This window comes from Molossus molossus, unplaced genomic scaffold (genome assembly GCF_014108415.1).
Source record: "Molossus molossus isolate mMolMol1 unplaced genomic scaffold, mMolMol1.p scaffold_m16_p_5, whole genome shotgun sequence".
In the NCBI taxonomy this organism is placed as follows: domain Eukaryota; kingdom Metazoa; phylum Chordata; class Mammalia; order Chiroptera; family Molossidae; genus Molossus; species Molossus molossus.
Window position 1 is genome coordinate 104,192,360 of NW_023425388.1, and position 16,790 is coordinate 104,209,149.

General features: G+C 39.4%; 1 protein-coding gene across 1 annotated transcript in view; it reads left to right on the forward strand.

The window, feature by feature from the left end:
* The window catches only part of ROBO1 (roundabout guidance receptor 1), a 539,216-nt gene that overhangs the window by 508,061 nt on the left and 14,365 nt on the right, over nt 1–16,790 (forward strand). Inside the window, exons 25-27 of the mRNA XM_036243340.1 lie at nt 628–876; nt 10,468–10,871; nt 13,725–13,877. Of these exons, the coding sequence (XP_036099233.1) occupies nt 628–876; nt 10,468–10,871; nt 13,725–13,877 (806 nt within the window). The remainder of the gene's footprint in view (nt 1–627; nt 877–10,467; nt 10,872–13,724; nt 13,878–16,790) is intronic.

Sequence of the window (16,790 nt, forward strand, 5' to 3'; positions counted from 1 at the left end):
CTGCTGTGCCCGTGGGTGCCCGTGCGGGGTGGGTACCCCAGGAGGCAAGGCTGCAGCAACTCACTAAAGAATAATCTGTTATAATTTTAGAGGAAAAGTAAGTTGTATTGGATGAAATAAGTTGGTCTCTAATATATTTCCCTCTGAAAGGATTGTATGTTTTTTCAGAGTTGAGTGCATCATGTTTGAGTCACTGCAAGACCATTCTTGAGTTGCCCTTAGAGGTCAATTTGAGTGGGAGGGAGAGAATATATCAGCCACATTTAGAAGTAGTAAAACTATGTTAAATAGATTTTTTTAATTGCATGACTTCTCAGAGTTCATAATAGGCCAGTGTAAACTGTAATCTCTCAAAGAGAAAGTCTTATATGTTACATATATAACATATAATATATGTATATCTGTTATATAACATATAATACCGATTATAGAGCATATGATAGATAATGTATATATAGCAATTCACAAGCCTTTGTGATGATGAACTTTTTTTTTTAAATACCGCCTTCCTGGGGCCAGGAACATTCAGATTTACGAAACAGTTCATAGTTGGTACTATGTTAACTATATAAATAGCTTATTTGAATAACCTGAAATAAATCTAAGTATCTTTATAATCTGTTTTAGCTATGACCAAGAAATGCCATGTCCAGTACCACCAGCAAGGATGTATTTACAACAAAATGAGCTGGAAGAGGAGGAAGACGAACGAGGCCCCACCCCCCCCATCCGAGGAGCAGCGTCTTCCCCGGCTGCTGTGTCTTACAGCCACCAGTCCACGGCCACCCTGACCCCGTCTCCGCAGGAGGAGCTCCAGCCCATGCTGCAGGACTGCCCCGAGGAGGCTGGCCACCTGCAGCACCAACCCGACAGGAGGTACGTCGTCACCAGCTTTCTTTGCTCACGCCAGGTAATTTCCACTCCTAAGTAGCATTTATAGAACGCTGTTTCATGAAGTCATTTTCATTGTCACATGAGCCTTTTTTTCCAGTATCATCACTCAGTAAGTCCTGAGTAATTAACAGATCAAGTAATATTGTTGACCAGAACATTAAATTAATTCATCCCAGTAAAGTTGCAACCATAAAATAATGTGCACTAATATTCACCCACTTATGATAATTGCATTTATAAACACATGGAGATTATGTGGTAAATATATGGGTTTACTAATCTTGTAACATTTTATTGATGGCAGCTGTTTTTGTATTTTAGTTTTCCTTATGCATTTTGTCTGTGGGAAATAGATTTTCTACTGTCTCTTTTTTTTAATCCTCACCCGAGGACATTTTTCCATTTTTTGTTCAGATAGAGTGGGAGGGAGAGAGAGAGAGAGAGAGAAACATTGACATGAAAGGGACACATCGAGTGGCTGCTACCTGCATGACCAACCAGGGCCGGGGACAAACTGCAACCGAGGTACGCGCCCTTAGTGGGAACTGAACCCGGGTCTCTCTGGACCACAGGCCGATGCTCTAACCGCTGCGCCAAACTGTCCAGGGCTCTCCTGTCTTTTTAAATTAAGTCCTCAGAATGATTTGTTCCCTAATGTTTCAGAAGAATGAGTTTGTATATTCATTTTGTGTTGACTCCCTGTACCTTTATTTCAATTGAGATATTAGGTAGGAGTTCTTTTGTCCAAGTTACTAAATAATTTGTGTGTGTGTGTTAGACTTTTTTTTAACCTATATATTCAACATTGCCAATCAATACATTTCTGTTATATACAAATATATACTTCTCATTTCTACCATCATCTGAGTTCTTCTCCTAATGTTGATGGTTTTGTTTGTACTATTTTATTGCCCTTGACACATTATATTATACAGATATTACTTGCTGTATTCTTAATATCATTTGAAACTGGGGACATTATTTCCCTCAGAAGATCTCTCTTCAGTGTTGAATGAATAACAAAATCTGGCTTATATGGCTTGAATTGTGTCGATTAAAACGGAACTTGCAATGTTGATGAACTATGCTATCAGTAAGAGGTTATTTCCAGATTTAAATCATATGTTTTCTAAAATGGAAGAAGTAGAAACCCTTCTGCTACGTGACAAAAGGGGAAGCTGGATTGTCATACATTTAAATTTCATGTGATTAACCCATGAAACTTCATGAAAATTGAGAACAAAGAAGGCATCTCTTTTCCTTATTAAGGTCACAGACCGTCTCTGCCTGTCGCATTCAAAGCAGACGAGAGGCTGATACAGGCTGTCAGCTCTGGAACACCGTGGCATTCCTCTTTCCTTCTCTCCTGTGGCCTGTGTCCTCACATTCCCTGCTGCGCTGCAGTTGGTGCCCCGTCTCCCCTTAGCAAGCCTCTTCCTCCTGTCCCTTATGTCGTTCTCTCCACCTTGCTCAAAAACAATACAAAATTGGTTTCCCTTTATCTATCTTGACTGTCCTGCCTCTTCCTCTTCATCCAGCCATCTTTCTCCTCACTGTTAACCACTCTGGTTTCACGCTGTCCCCTTCTCCACCACAGGAAATCTGATCACTTCTGTCTTCCCAGTTCCAGTCACACCTCAGCCATTGCATTCCGGCCTCTACCATTCCGCTTCCATCTGCCTGCTGAGTAACCTCCCAGTGGTCAATCTAAAGGCTTCTCAGTCTTTATCAAACGTAAGCTTTCTCCAGAGACGGCAATTTTATAAGTTGTTGTAAAAATAAATGAGATAATGTATGTAAAGTATCTGAAGCGGGATAAGTATTCAACAAATATAAATTCCCTGCTCCCCTTACCCTCATGCTATCACTCCATCACTCGGTTCAGTTACTACTTACATTCCGATGGCTTTCAGATGTATTTAGCCATCCTGGCCCTTCTTATTGAGCACCACTGTGATATTTGTCTTTTTTTTTTTTTTATTGTATTTAAGTGTAGTCGATACATAATATTATATTCGTTATATTAGTTTCATGAGTGCAGTATAGTGATTCGACGTTACTATACCTTACAATGTGATCGCCCCACTAATTCTACTAATCATTATTACTGCAGACCTATCACAATATTAGTGACACTGTGATATTTTCACTTGGACATCTCAGATGGCACATTTCCAAAACCAAACTCTTTTTTTCTTCTTTACATTTGATATTTCAGATGTGTTCTTTGTCCTCCTTTGTGTCTATTTTATTTAGAATCGTCAATCCTTATTTATCTGACCAACCTATTGAATATAGCTAAAAGAATAGGCAAAATCACAAAAAAATACCTTTTTCATTCTTAAATTGGCATAATTATCCTATTATTTATTTATTTTTCTGTTATCTTCTCCATTTCTGAAATTAAATTATTCACCAGTTCCTTCAATTCTAACTCCAAAATACCTCTTGATTTTGTTCCTTTGTTAACCTTTGTACAGGGGTGGGGCAGGCCCTCTGTCCGTAGCATCTGAAACACTGCCGTGCCTTTGAACTGACTTCACTCTTCTTCTCGCTCCCCTGTTTTGTCCGCGCTCCACATTGTATTCCTTTACACACAAGTCTGGTAACCGTGACTCCCCACTCAGAGCCAGGTCTCATCGTCTAGCCCAGTATGCAAAGCTTTACACAATCCTGCCCCCTTTACTTCCTCCCTCCCTTCCAATTCCTCTGCACACCCACTTTTGTAATTTGTCTGTTTGAAATTCCTTGAATTTGTCTTAAATTCACCAACATCCAGGTCGGCAGTGCCACTCCCCAGCCCACAGAGGGCTGCTCCCGAGCTAGCAGGAGGGGCAGGCCATTCTGGCCTCACGTGGCCATTACCAAAATGCTCAACTTGCTTAGTGTCTTTACTAAGAGCATGTGTCTTGCACATGCTGTTTCTTTGATTGCCAGGCAAGCACTTCTAATCTTTCTAAGCCCTTTTAAATGTACCCCCTCTGTGAAACTTGCTTCTGATTGCCTGGCGGAATAAACCAGTCCTTCTCTTTATTCTTCACGATGGTCTGTTCACTGCTCCGCTAGCCCACTAATCAGTTTCCAGGTTGCATTAGCATTTGCTACTTGTATCTCTGTTTCCCTGTTTAAGTTAAAGGCTCTTTGAGGGAAGATCTAATGTTTTATTCCTGTCATTGAGTTCCACAAAGCTTTCTTCAGCTAAGTATTTGATTAATGGAATGTGATACTCCAGGAGAATTTTGGAATTGACCTACCCCTGTTGTTTTAGGGGGATGAATACACGTATGAGCTCGATGTGGACCTGTATAATTGGGAAATGCACTTACAATCCTGTTTGGCTAAATTCAGCCTTTTTAAAAATGTATGATTTTTAGTTAGAAAGGTATTAAGAATGTTATTTCCAGGATGGTTTCTGGAAATAATACAGAACACTAATAAGTAGATGAAAGCCTATTAAACAAAAATACAATCACTGCTCTTTTATGATGAAAGTGTAATCTATATGGTTACTATAGAATTTTTTAAATAAAGTTGAACAAAACAAAAATATAAAATACTAATGATCTATGTAATCAGAAATAATCACTGTTAAGACCTCAGCAAAGATTTTTTTGTTTCTCGTTTCTCTCCATACTTATGTTGTGATATGCCAATATTATTTTATAAGCTACTCTTTCCTCTGAACAGTGTATTTTTCCATGTAATAACATTTTATTTAGTTCCTAAATTGAAACAAAATGTGTACTGTGATTTATTTAAAGTTCCTTAATGTTGGACATTTAAGTCATGCCTACCCCTTTGATACTATGTACAATGCTGTAATTCCCATATCCGGTTCAGTCCTTGAGTGAAGCCTCTTCTGCAAGCCTTGACCTATTTGGATATCTGCCCCATCCGTGGATGACTTCTATTTCTCATCATCCTGCCACACCTCTGATGATGCACTTCTTAAAAACAGAGAGCTGTTTCTCTGCAGATTTCATTCTAGAGCATCCAGCCCTTCCTTATATCCAAGTTCTCATTACGATACGTTTTTACTGCTTAAATATCACTCAGAGCGATGCACATATGTCCAGAGATGAAGGCAGTTTCCTACTTCTGACAGCCATTTTCTCTTGCCTGTGTCACTGTAGTGGTCCGTAAGTGGGCTCGTTGCCTAGCCGTGCCCCTTCTTCAATCCAATCTTCGGCTGCAGACTGTGCAGAGGCATTTGCTAAAATGCAACACTGATCAAGTCTTTCCATTGCTTAAAATCTCTCAATAGCTATCCATTTCCCTTAGAATAAAGGCAGGATTCTCTAAAACAGCAATCAAGGCCCTTTGTGATCTGACCCCTGTGTGCCTTCTCATTCTTATCCATCGCCACGCCCCTCCTCACTGTCCCTGTTGCCTTCACTCTGTTTCTTGCAGTTCCTGGAATGACCAGTATTCTCATCCATCTTGTGCTCTCTCCACTTGCTGTCCCTTCTTCCTAGAATTCCATCATCCCCGCTCTTTCTTGGAGCTAACGCTTATGTATCCTTTAGAGCTAAGATTAAGTGCAGATACTCACCACAGACTCTTTACCTGATGTCCCTTCTCTGAAATAGGACCAATTCTATATGTTCCCACAATACCCTAGACATCCTCTATCTTGGAGTTTCGTGGATACTTCATTCTCATTGCATATTTAATCCATTGTTTGTCTCCTCCATTGGACCATAATTCCCCTCAGGTGAGGAACATACCTATTAGCTGAATTTCTTACATTGCCTCACTTCTGCTGCATTCTGTTGGTCAGGATAGCCACAGGGCCCACCCAGTTCAGGAGTCTGGAACTAAATCCCTTCTCTTGATGGGGTCTGCCAGGTTCTCACCCCAGAAGAGCACTGGGATGTTTACTGATTAGGGACATATAATTTATATTAAGAAATTATGGGACTAAAATCATTATAACTGGAATATTTGATTAGATGTATATTTCAGGCTCATTATTACAGATATTGCAGTTTGGGCATTCTAGGATATTCCATTTTTGTCTAAAACTAGAAAAACTAGGTGACCAAGATAATAGGAATCTCTTTCCTCTTTCAGACAATAACAGTGAAAATAATGTAATTAATCTTATTTACAGATACTGTTTCATAAACTGCCTAGTCCTATTGAGTTTATTATAATTGATATTTAGTAAAAAAAAAAAAAAAAATCTCTTGAGAAGTAAAAGTAATATTTATGTATGGAATAGAAAATGTATTGAGCCCTGGCCAGTTTGGCTCAGCGGTTAGAGCGTCGGCCTGTGGTACAGAGAGACCCGGGTTCGGTTCCTGCTAAGGGCATGTACCTCGGTTGCAGTTTGTCCCCGGCCCTGGTTGGTCGTGCGGGTGGCAACCACTCGATGTGTCCCTTCACATCGATGTTTCTCTCTCTCTCTTCCTCTCTCTCCCTCCCTCTCTGTCTGAACAAAAAAATGCAAAAAAAAGAAAATGTATTGATATTTTATTAATAGAGATAAATATGATATAGTTGGAAGGGAAAAAAGTAAGAAAGCAAAGGCAAATTAAATATGTGTATTTACAAACCGGGTAATGGTTTATTATACAAAGTATTGAAACAACAGTAGTTTTAGAAAACAGCCTCAAAGGTATGCATTTCCCCTTTGTCTTTTACCTGGTGAGTGGTGTGCGGTGAACTGTATGAACACCTGCTTTCATAAATTAATGTCGCTGTTTCCTTCTTAAACACATGTATGAAGGCCTCACATTTGCCGGAGCCTCGCGTGTGGTGACCCACAGTCATGTACTGTACATTATTTCAGAAGACGGCAAACCCCTCGGGGAGAATCTGGAGGGCTGGGCTTCATCTGTGGCAAGTCCCACTTGAGCGCAGCATCCTGAAATGGCTTTTTGTTTTCAAATAGAATATATTACATATTTCAAACTGTACATGTTTATCACACATTCCCTGGACTGGCCTTATTTACAGATGGTTTGAATAAACTTTTCTATCTTTCCTCAGCATTTTCACAGGGTGGTAATAGTTCAAAGCAGCACTTGTTTAACATGAAGATTTTTTACTGTGCAGAATGTGAATTGCCCGCACACAACAATGCCGGCACCCTTTCCTGGTGCAGTCGGCTGTTCTGCATCTTTTTATTGATGGTCAAAATAGTTCCTTTTGTGCTAAAAAGTCTTACATGTCTTTTAAAAACGAAGTTTCTTGTGGTATTTCAGATGTGCACACTGACAAAGAACTGTAAATTGACTTTTAAGTATAGCATTTTATTGCAATTTAAATTAAACAAAGGTTTTCCTCCTATGTGTATAACACACTCCATATTGAAACTATTATCCATTTTAATCTTTTAAATAACTTCAGCTTTAGCTCATTTCATTTTCTTCTAGTACCACACACAGATGCATTAGAAACCACCCACAAATAAAAAATAACATATTATATTATGAGCTATGGGTTTATATATACAAATGGCGTGTGTATACACACACACACACACACACACACACACATATATATATCTATATATGTGCATATATATGTAATCTCATCCTAGAAGATAGGTCATGACCTTGGAAATGAAATGTGGGATTACATTTTATTTATTTATTTTATTTTTTTACTTTATTGATTTTTTTAGAGAGAGAGGAAGGGAGAGGGAGAGAGAAATAGAAACATTGATGAGAGAGAACATCGATTGGCCGCCTTCTGCATGCCCCCCACTAGGGATCAGGTCCACAGCCTGGGCATGTGTCCTGACCAGGAATCAAACTGGTGACCTCTTGGTGCATGGGTTGATGTTCAACCACTGGGCCACACCAGCTGGACAGGATTAAATTTTAAAGTGGTACATACTAGTTGTGGGAACTTTGGCAAGGTCCTGAATTCTTCTGAATTTTAATATCCTCATCTGTAAAATGATAATAAAAGCAATACCTTGGCAATTTGTTGTGACAATTAAATGAGTTAACATTGTAAAATATACTTAGTTACAAAGTAAGTGCTCAATAAATGAGTTAATTATAATATTTTAATAGTCATTTATTATCAACGCTTTTACATTTGTATTAAAATATATTTATTAAAGTGTCTCAGTTCATTGGCATAAAAAGCACAAAACATTTTTCTTTGAACAATTGCCACCCTGTCTTAAAAAACTGTACTGTGAGCCCTGGCCGGTTTGGCTCAGCGGTTAGAGCATCAGCCTGCGGTCCACAGAGACCCAGGTTCGGTTCCCGCTAAGGGCATGTACCTTGGCTGCAGTTTGTCCCCGGCCCTGGTTGGGTCATGTGGGTAGCGGCCACTCGATATGCCCCTTTCACATTGATGTTTCTCTCTCTTCCTCTCTCTCCTTCCCACTCTATCTGAGTAAAAAATGGAAAAATGTCCTTGGGTGAGGATAAAAACAAACAAACAAACAAAAAAAAAAAAACTGTACTGTGACCTTCCTTTTTCTCTCTCTAGTAGGTCCCTTTGTTAGGGTTTGACCAGATCCTATATCATATTGTTTGTATGCTTTCTTTTCACTGAAGGCCCGGTCCTGTTCACTTTAAAACCATAACTGTGCACCTCCAGACATCTGCAGAGTGCGCCGGTGTGGCTGCTGCGCACAGAGTGAGGGGGCGTGTCCTGCCTTTACCCACTTTCCTCCCTGTCCTCTTCAGGTGCAAGTGCTAAGTGCTAAGGCAAGGAAGAGGGAACATGAAAAGGGCAAATGGATGGGGATCCAGTCTTCTCCTTGGTCAGCCCTAACAGCCTTTCCATCTTCTCTTGCCCTATGAATGCCATGGGAGGTGAGGGAAGAGGGCTGGCACCAACTTACTCCGCTGATGAAGGACTCAATCCCGGGCAGCATCTGTAGGCATCTGTAGTCCTTGAACAATTTAGCCACATCTCCGGGTGGACTACTGGTCAGGGGCATTCATATGTCTCCTAATCTAACCACGGAGGTCACCAGATCCTAATCGCACCTGCCCTCCAACACTAGTGCTCAAGTTGGCACAGAATTTGATGAGGTGGTGTCCCGACCCCTCCAAATAATATCCCCTGATATAATCTCGGTAACCTTGGTTAGAGAGCATTGGGGGTGGGGAGCAAGTCACTGACTCAGCAGTCCTCCAACTACAAATCAGTACATCTCTTCCCTTTTTTCAGACACTTTCCTAATTTAAGAGTTAATCTCTTGGTGTTTTCCTCCTTCAGGAGTAACTTCTTTCTATAAACCTGGCTTTCCACTAAAGTCTAAACAGTCTGTACCTTCTTAGTCAGCTTATAGTCGGTGTGAGTAATGGTACTGATGGTTGTGGAAGGGTCGTTTTTAATTCATTTATCTTCCAGGTCTGTGGAGAGATGGTTGAAACCAGCTATTGGTAATTCTGTGAATTTAAATAGTAGGATTTGTCTTCAGCTTTAGTCCTTTACTAATTCTAGGACACCAGGAAAAGTAGAATAATGGTAATAGCAATAGACTTGAAAATAGCTGATAACCTTTAGTGAAACTCTAAGTAATTCAGAGAGCAATTGCTCTTGGCTCTCATAGCTTTTTAAAAAATAGAATAAAATGTAAAGGAAATTGTATCATATGCCGAAGGTATAATTTTTTAATTCTGTGAAATTCTGTCTATAGTCAAAATGAATGAGTCTATTTACTTAAAATGGTAGGGTGGCAATGAAGGAAAGGGAAAGGAACATGTTTATGGGACAGTCTGCTTCAGTACTGAAGTTTGTTGTCTTTGGTGATAATAAGCTATCAATAATTATCTCATATGCTTTAGGACAAATACATAGACAGCAAGGTCAAAGTAAGCATTATGTCCCATTTTTTTAACTGAATCTAATCCATATGCTAAAACTTAAGGACACATATCGACAGCTGAGTGTATTTGTATTAAACTAATCAAAAACGCAGTCCAGCTTGGCCCTGGCTGGTGTGACTTAGTTGGTTGCAGTGTCCTCCAGTACACTGAAAGGTTGTGGGTTCAATTCCCTGTCAAGGCACATACCCCAGTTGAGGGTTCGATACCTGGTTAGGATGTCTACAAAAACATTGGTTTCTCTCTCTCTCTCTCTCCCTCTCTTTCTAAAATCAATAAAAACATATCTGCGAGTGAAGATTCAAAAAACAAAACAAAATGCATAGTCCAGCTTGATTAAAAATGACTGGTTTTGTCCTGACCATTTTGGCTCAGCGGTTGGAGCATTGTCCTGTGGTCCAGAGAGACCCGGGTTCCGCTAAGGGCATGTACCTCGGTTGCAGTTTGTCCCCGGCCCTGGTTGGTTGTGTGGGTGGCAGCCACTCAATATGTCCCTTTCATATCGATGTTTCTCTCTCTCTCTTTCTCTCTCTGCCTCCCACTCTATCTGAACAAAAAATGGAAAAATGTCCTCAGGTGAGGATAAAAAAAAAAGAAAGAAAGAAAAATGACTGGTTTTAAGGTAAATTTTCACAACTCAAAATCAAACTTAGACATCCTCTGATTTCCAGTTGTGGTTTTTCTGAACAAATTGAGATGACATCGTGTGCCTGAGAATTTCTTGGTGCACCTTCCCTGGCGAGCTGAGCAAGCCTGTTCTCTCCCGCAGACGGCAGCCGGCGAGCCCCCCGCCGCCCCCGCGGCCCATCTCCCCGCCGCACACCTACGGCTACATTTCAGGGCCGCTGGTCTCCGACATGGACACGGACGCGCCCGAGGAGGAGGAGGACGAGGCCGACGTGGAGGTGGCGAAGATGCAGACCAGACGGCTCTTGTTGCGCGGGCTGGAGCAGACGCCCGCCTCCAGTGTCGGGGACCTGGAGAGCTCCGTCACCGGCTCCATGATCAACGGCTGGGGCTCCGCCTCGGAGGAGGACAACATCTCCAGTGGGCGCTCCAGCGTCAGCTCTTCCGACGGCTCCTTCTTCACCGACGCCGACTTCGCGCAGGCGGTGGCGGCCGCGGCCGAGTACGCGGGCCTGAAGGTCCGCCGCCAGCTGCAGGACGCGGCGGGTGAGTGCGGCTGCGGCGCGGGCCGCCTTGCGGGGTGCGCTCCGCTGCCCTTTCCTTTTCTGCCTGAGGACGCCCGGGCCCCAGGATATGACAGCTGGATTAGTTTTCTTGACAAGGATTTTTAAATTTTATATTTTATTTTCATTGACTAAATCATATAAAATGCAAGTGAAGCTACCTTGGAAGTCCTTATTGTTAAGATAGTCATAACAAATATATATTTGATTTCTTTAAGGAGTCATAGGGTCAATTAAACAAGGTTTGTATTATATGGGTTTTCTGGAGGTGTAAAAAGCCACCAAAATGAAATTCATTATAGTAGTTCTCTTATCTCGCTTAATTAGAAATTCTCTAAGAGGAATAGATTAACATTCAGCGGAGAGACTCTACCATTGGAGACTGGGCCATTTCACCCCATGCTCTCAGTTAGAATGCTAGTTTAATTGGAAAGATATAAAGATGTTTATAATAGACATACATTTCCAAGCATAAGTATGTCCCATATTTAAAGTAAATATTGTTAATCTAATAATTTGCAGGTTAATCCAAACAATCATATATATTTTTGTTTTTCCTTTTCATTGCCAATAGCCTGTTTTTAATGGCCATATATCCATTCTGATGTTTTAACTCATTTTTGCTTATCTTCTACTTCCAACCCTGGTTAGAAAGTAAGTAGTATGAGAAATAAAATAATTTAAATTTAAATCATACATTTATCACATGATTTTTATTTTTATATAATAGAATTTATGCAGACATACATTTATATACATATTGTGTGTGTATTTATGGTAGCCAAGAGTAAAACACAGTAAGATAATATGGTCAGCAAGAAAGAAAGCAAAGACTACCACAACAAATCAGTAATTGCTATTTTGTTTTAGTATAATAACTATCACATTGGTAGTTTACTATGTTCTCTTCATATATTGGATTGGTCATTATTTCTTATCAGTGTAGAATATATTCATCATAAAATTATTTCTATATATTATTTATCAAGAATATGTTGCAGGAAAAAAGTCTAATATTTTTCAGCCTATTCTTGTAGAATGTATACTTATATCAGCCAGGTCTATATTCAACCAAAATCCCTCTGGCCCACCCCAGTAACTGCTGAATGTAGTAAGATGCAAACCCGCCTATCTTTTCTAATAAGCAAATAACACTCTAACATTATATACAGCATTTGTTTCTCCTTATTTTTTAATCTTCTGTAAAAATATAAGTGAAATTAAGCATCTCAAACTACTGCTGTCAGAAGATTAAGGGTTGTTTCAGTTCATTAAATCATTGAAATACAGAAATATGTTGAAAATTCATCTGTAAATGACCTTATGCCTCAGGGTCTATAGCAATTGATGGCCTTATACAATAGAATGAATAATGGGTTCAGTCTCAGCCCTAATTCTCTCTTTTCATGGATATGTAACTTTAATTGTAATAGTCTCCATCATAGCTAAAGAATTTGGTTTAATATTTTATTGTAATTTAGTGGCACTACTGGTTTTAGTTGGGCTCATAATTATAATGAACTAAACATTCACTGGCAGCTGCCTATTAAAATGTTCTTTTCAGGGAAGGGTGCTGCTTATCATATGACTTAAGTTAATGTGAATAAATAATCCTATCACAGTGTTTCTCACTTGGCTGCATTGATATCTATTATTTAATATGCCTCAGTTAGCATCTTTAAATGTGTTGATTTCACTATATGTAGATTCTTCTGTTTATAGCCAAAAATCTTGTTGTCTAGGTCTGTCTGAAGTTTCTTGGGTACAACACAAAGTTCTGGACTTATGTCTTTGGAATTTCTAAAAACCAAAATCATGAGGGTCAAGTATAGGGCCAGTCGATCCCCATTGCCATTATGGATTAAATGTGTGGTGCTATGACAGTACGTCCCTGTAAGACACCCCTCTGACAACACTCTAGCAAACCTTGTCTGATTAACAAATTCAGTTATCCCTGGAACCTGGGAACATTGCCTCTCCAAAACCAACACAAACATGCCTCATTTTATTGTGGGTTGTTTTATTGCACTTCGCAGATGTGTGTTTTGCAAACCGAAGGCAAGGCCCTTCCACCAGCAAAAAGGTTCCAGCTCCCTTCATTGTGACGCTTGCTTAGCTGGGGGTCTGGAACCAAGCTTGCAGTATGTACGAGTGATAACCTAGAATCAAAAACCACCTCTGCCACCACCGAAAAACAGAAGTCTCAGACGGGGTCACTTTAAGTACCCAGAACCTGCAAGTTTCTGTCTTGTGATAAAAAGGGTGTACTTTTTGGCAAGTCTAAATATGTGAGTGCACTTAATTTCAGACCACTTGAAGAGAAAATACTAGAGACTATATTAAGATATTAGGAATCTGATTTCAAAGAATAACAAACATGTTTAATTAAAATAGAAGATGTAATTAGTACTGTTCATTCTTAGAACATGAATTTCTTAAGGACTCTGGCTATTCTTTTTGAGAAAGCAAAATTAATGTATTATGCAAATTTTTAATGAATGTATTTTTAACAATAACGTTAGTGCAGTTAGTTGCAAAAATAATTGGGAAAGTTTTTCTTTAATAGATAGCTATCATGAACCTTAACAGGATAAAAGTACTGTGATTTAAAAAGAAAAGAAAAGAAAAAGACCATGAAAATGCTTTTAAGAGTATTTTTTCCAGCAGATAGCTCAAGCAGAGTGTCAAAAATCTTATAATTTGCTATAATTATTTATTTAAGCTTTTTTTTTTTTTTAAAGGGATGTTTCTAGCTTTCATGTTTATTACTATTCTTGTTATCATTATCACTACTATTGAATTTATTGATGAGCTTGGCTCTGATTCCCTTCCTCAGGCCGCCGACACTTTCATGCCTCCCAGTGCCCCCGCCCCACGAGTCCCGTTTCCACGGACAGCAACATGAGTGCTGCCGTAATACAGAAGGCCAGACCAGCCAAGAAACAGAAACACCAGCCAGGACATCTGCGCAGGGAAGCCTACACAGATGGTAAGTCCATTGAAACGATGAAAACGTCTATGGATCTCATGCATTTACCCTGGCTCTCCACGACTAGAAATTCCATTAACCATTCACTAACAGTATGCCTCATAATACTTATAGGATGATCAACTTCCCTGTCTTGTCTAGCATCTCTAGACCTTGCAGTTTTCTAATAAGTGGGTAAATAATGTATACTTTTAATATTTTTATTTATTAATTTATTTTATTGTTGAAATTATTTTAGTTGTCTTCCTTTTTCCCCCGTTGACCCCCATCCTTCCTGTTCCCACCCTCTTCCTGCCGTCCCCAGGCTAGTGTCCATGTGGGTTGGTTGTGCTTATATGCATATAAGTTCTTTGGTTTATCTCTCAAACAAAGAGACGTTATTGTAGTTGAAGTAATGGGATAGGATCAAATTTCATCAGATGCACTGATAAATCTTCCCAAATATCCTCATTTTTTTTTCCCTATGTGGGATTTTTCCCTTCAAATAGAAGCCAGTGAAAGCGTGATCATATTCATTCTAACTGTGGTGGTGCAGGCAGCTGTTTCTCGCACTGAGGCAAAGCGAAGCATCTCTCCCCAGCCTTGCTTACAGTAGGACTCGGGTGAAGAGGTGAGGCTGGCGCTCTCCAGGGAGCTCCCAGAAGAATGCAGACAGCGCAGGTTGTCTAAAGAAAGCCTTTAACTAACGGAAGTGCTCAGGTGGCCCAGCACTGAGTAAACCGCCACCTTCTCATTTTCTAAAACAACCCCAAGGGCTTTGTTGGAAATTCATGTAAGATCAATTCTCTCAGACTCACCCATCTTGTCAAGTTTGCTAAATTTGCTGAAGGGGTGGAGGAAGAAGAGAGTCACAGACAGCATCCCCACCTCCTGGTCCTCTCCCACCACAATCTGATTAGGACTTTCATTACCAGTCAGCAATTTTTCAAAAGGGCATCATTTGCCATTATCATATGAAAGCCTAATATTATAGATCCTTATCCAAGGTTACAAGCAGGGTTTTCTGAGGCACTTCTCCCTGTGATTCCTGCCACTTGACAGAAAAATTTAATACAAAGCTCACAGCATGATGAGCACAAGTAATTTTGCAATGAGTGGCTGTCCATGCTATTATCTCTCCTCTATTCGGAGTATTTTCTCTCACCAGCATCTATCTGATATTAGACTACATTAAATACTGGCAGGACATGGCACACCTGGGCCTCCTGGCTTCTGCCCAGGACTCTTTTGTCAGTGAAACTGAGCTGTCAGAATATTATCTGATTTTGAAGGGTTATTACAGTGGCTTTGTGCCTGTTTGCCTCTGTGAATGGACAACAGTAGGTGTAAATCGCCAAACTCTATCAGCAGCTTTACATTTATGGGACCCCTGTAATGGTATTTTGCAACTTGTGTAGCTGTTCTATTAGTTTTATTATCTAGAGGAGAGGTGCTCCTAACTGGAAACCTGGTCAAACATCAAACCTTGATGTAAACACATCAAAGTTGAATACATGAGGGAGGGAATCTGGCCCAGAGCTTTGTGTAGCTCTTATTTATACTTGTTTTGAGAGGCTCCTGGCATTGAGTGATGCTTTTTAAAAATGCTTTAAATAATTTAAACATGCCAAGTTTAAGGGCATAGATCACAGTTATAAATTGCACTATGCTTGAAAATTGTGATCTATATTTATTGTCCCACATCCCTAAGTACTTATTTCAGTGTGTTTAATAATTAAATGTAAATTCTAACTAATCTTGGAATAATAACTACTAAACCAAATGATGAAGCACCCAAGTTTCTTTCAAGTCTATGTCAGAGATAACAAAGAAATATATTGAAATATTTGTAAAGCCAAAAAATTCACTTGAAACATTTTTAAATTTCTAATTGTTTATTTCATAAAGAGAATTATCGTAGTATATACCATAATGTAGAGGTCAATATTTATTTTTCAAAGTCACAAAAATAGATAAAATGGAGATATAACTAAAGCTATTTTTATTTATTTTAACTTTCACTTCCTTTCAGCCTTTTGATAACTAATTATTTTTTAGTTATGTTTATTGTCCTAAGAAGTCTTCAATTTAATTCTGGATGCTTTCTAATTTAGTAAAGGCAAAAAATAAAGCCGTGTGTTATTCTATACATATTGCGTAACGCATATGGATTGGCTAAATTTGTGAAAACGCATGTACTTCTTAATGCACCAAATGAAAGAAATGCACATACTCTTGATGACAACGATAGGACAGTGCAACAAATGCAATTTTCTCAGAAATGATTTTCTCAAGTGACTACGCTGCATGTTTTGAAAAAATTCACTGAGCATTTCATGAAGAAACTCAATGACAGACACAATTTGTACAATGATCAAAAGAGAGGAGAGAGGAAAAGAATCGAAAGCTCTACCAATTATTAAAATGCAAATTAAATGAATTAGTAAAACATGGAGGGTATTTTTTTTTTTTTTTTTTGCTTTTTAATAATTAAAATATATTCACTGGGATGGATGAGTGATTATTGTCTGTAGACTGTATATGTGAACAAGTTTCAGAATATCAGTCTTGAGTTTGTAACATCTTTCAACATTTTGATTAAATCATAAATTTTCTGTGCAGAATTTTATGAACTATATGAAGAGGGAAAGGAGGGCTGAGGCGGAGCTGACGAAGAGTAGTTTGTAATGATTCTTGGCAGTCAGCTCTCGTGGCTCTTCTGGGGCCGCCACAGCAAAGGGCCACGGATTTGGAGGCTGAAAGTCCAAGGTGTTGGCAGGGTTGGTTTCTTCTGAGATCTCTCTCTTTGGCTTGTAGATGACTGTCTTCTCCCCGTGTTTCTTTTTCTTTCTTCAATTAATGTGTCCTAACCTCATTTTATAAGGAAATCAGTCAGTGGATTAGAGTCCACCTAAGGATCTCATTTTACCTTCA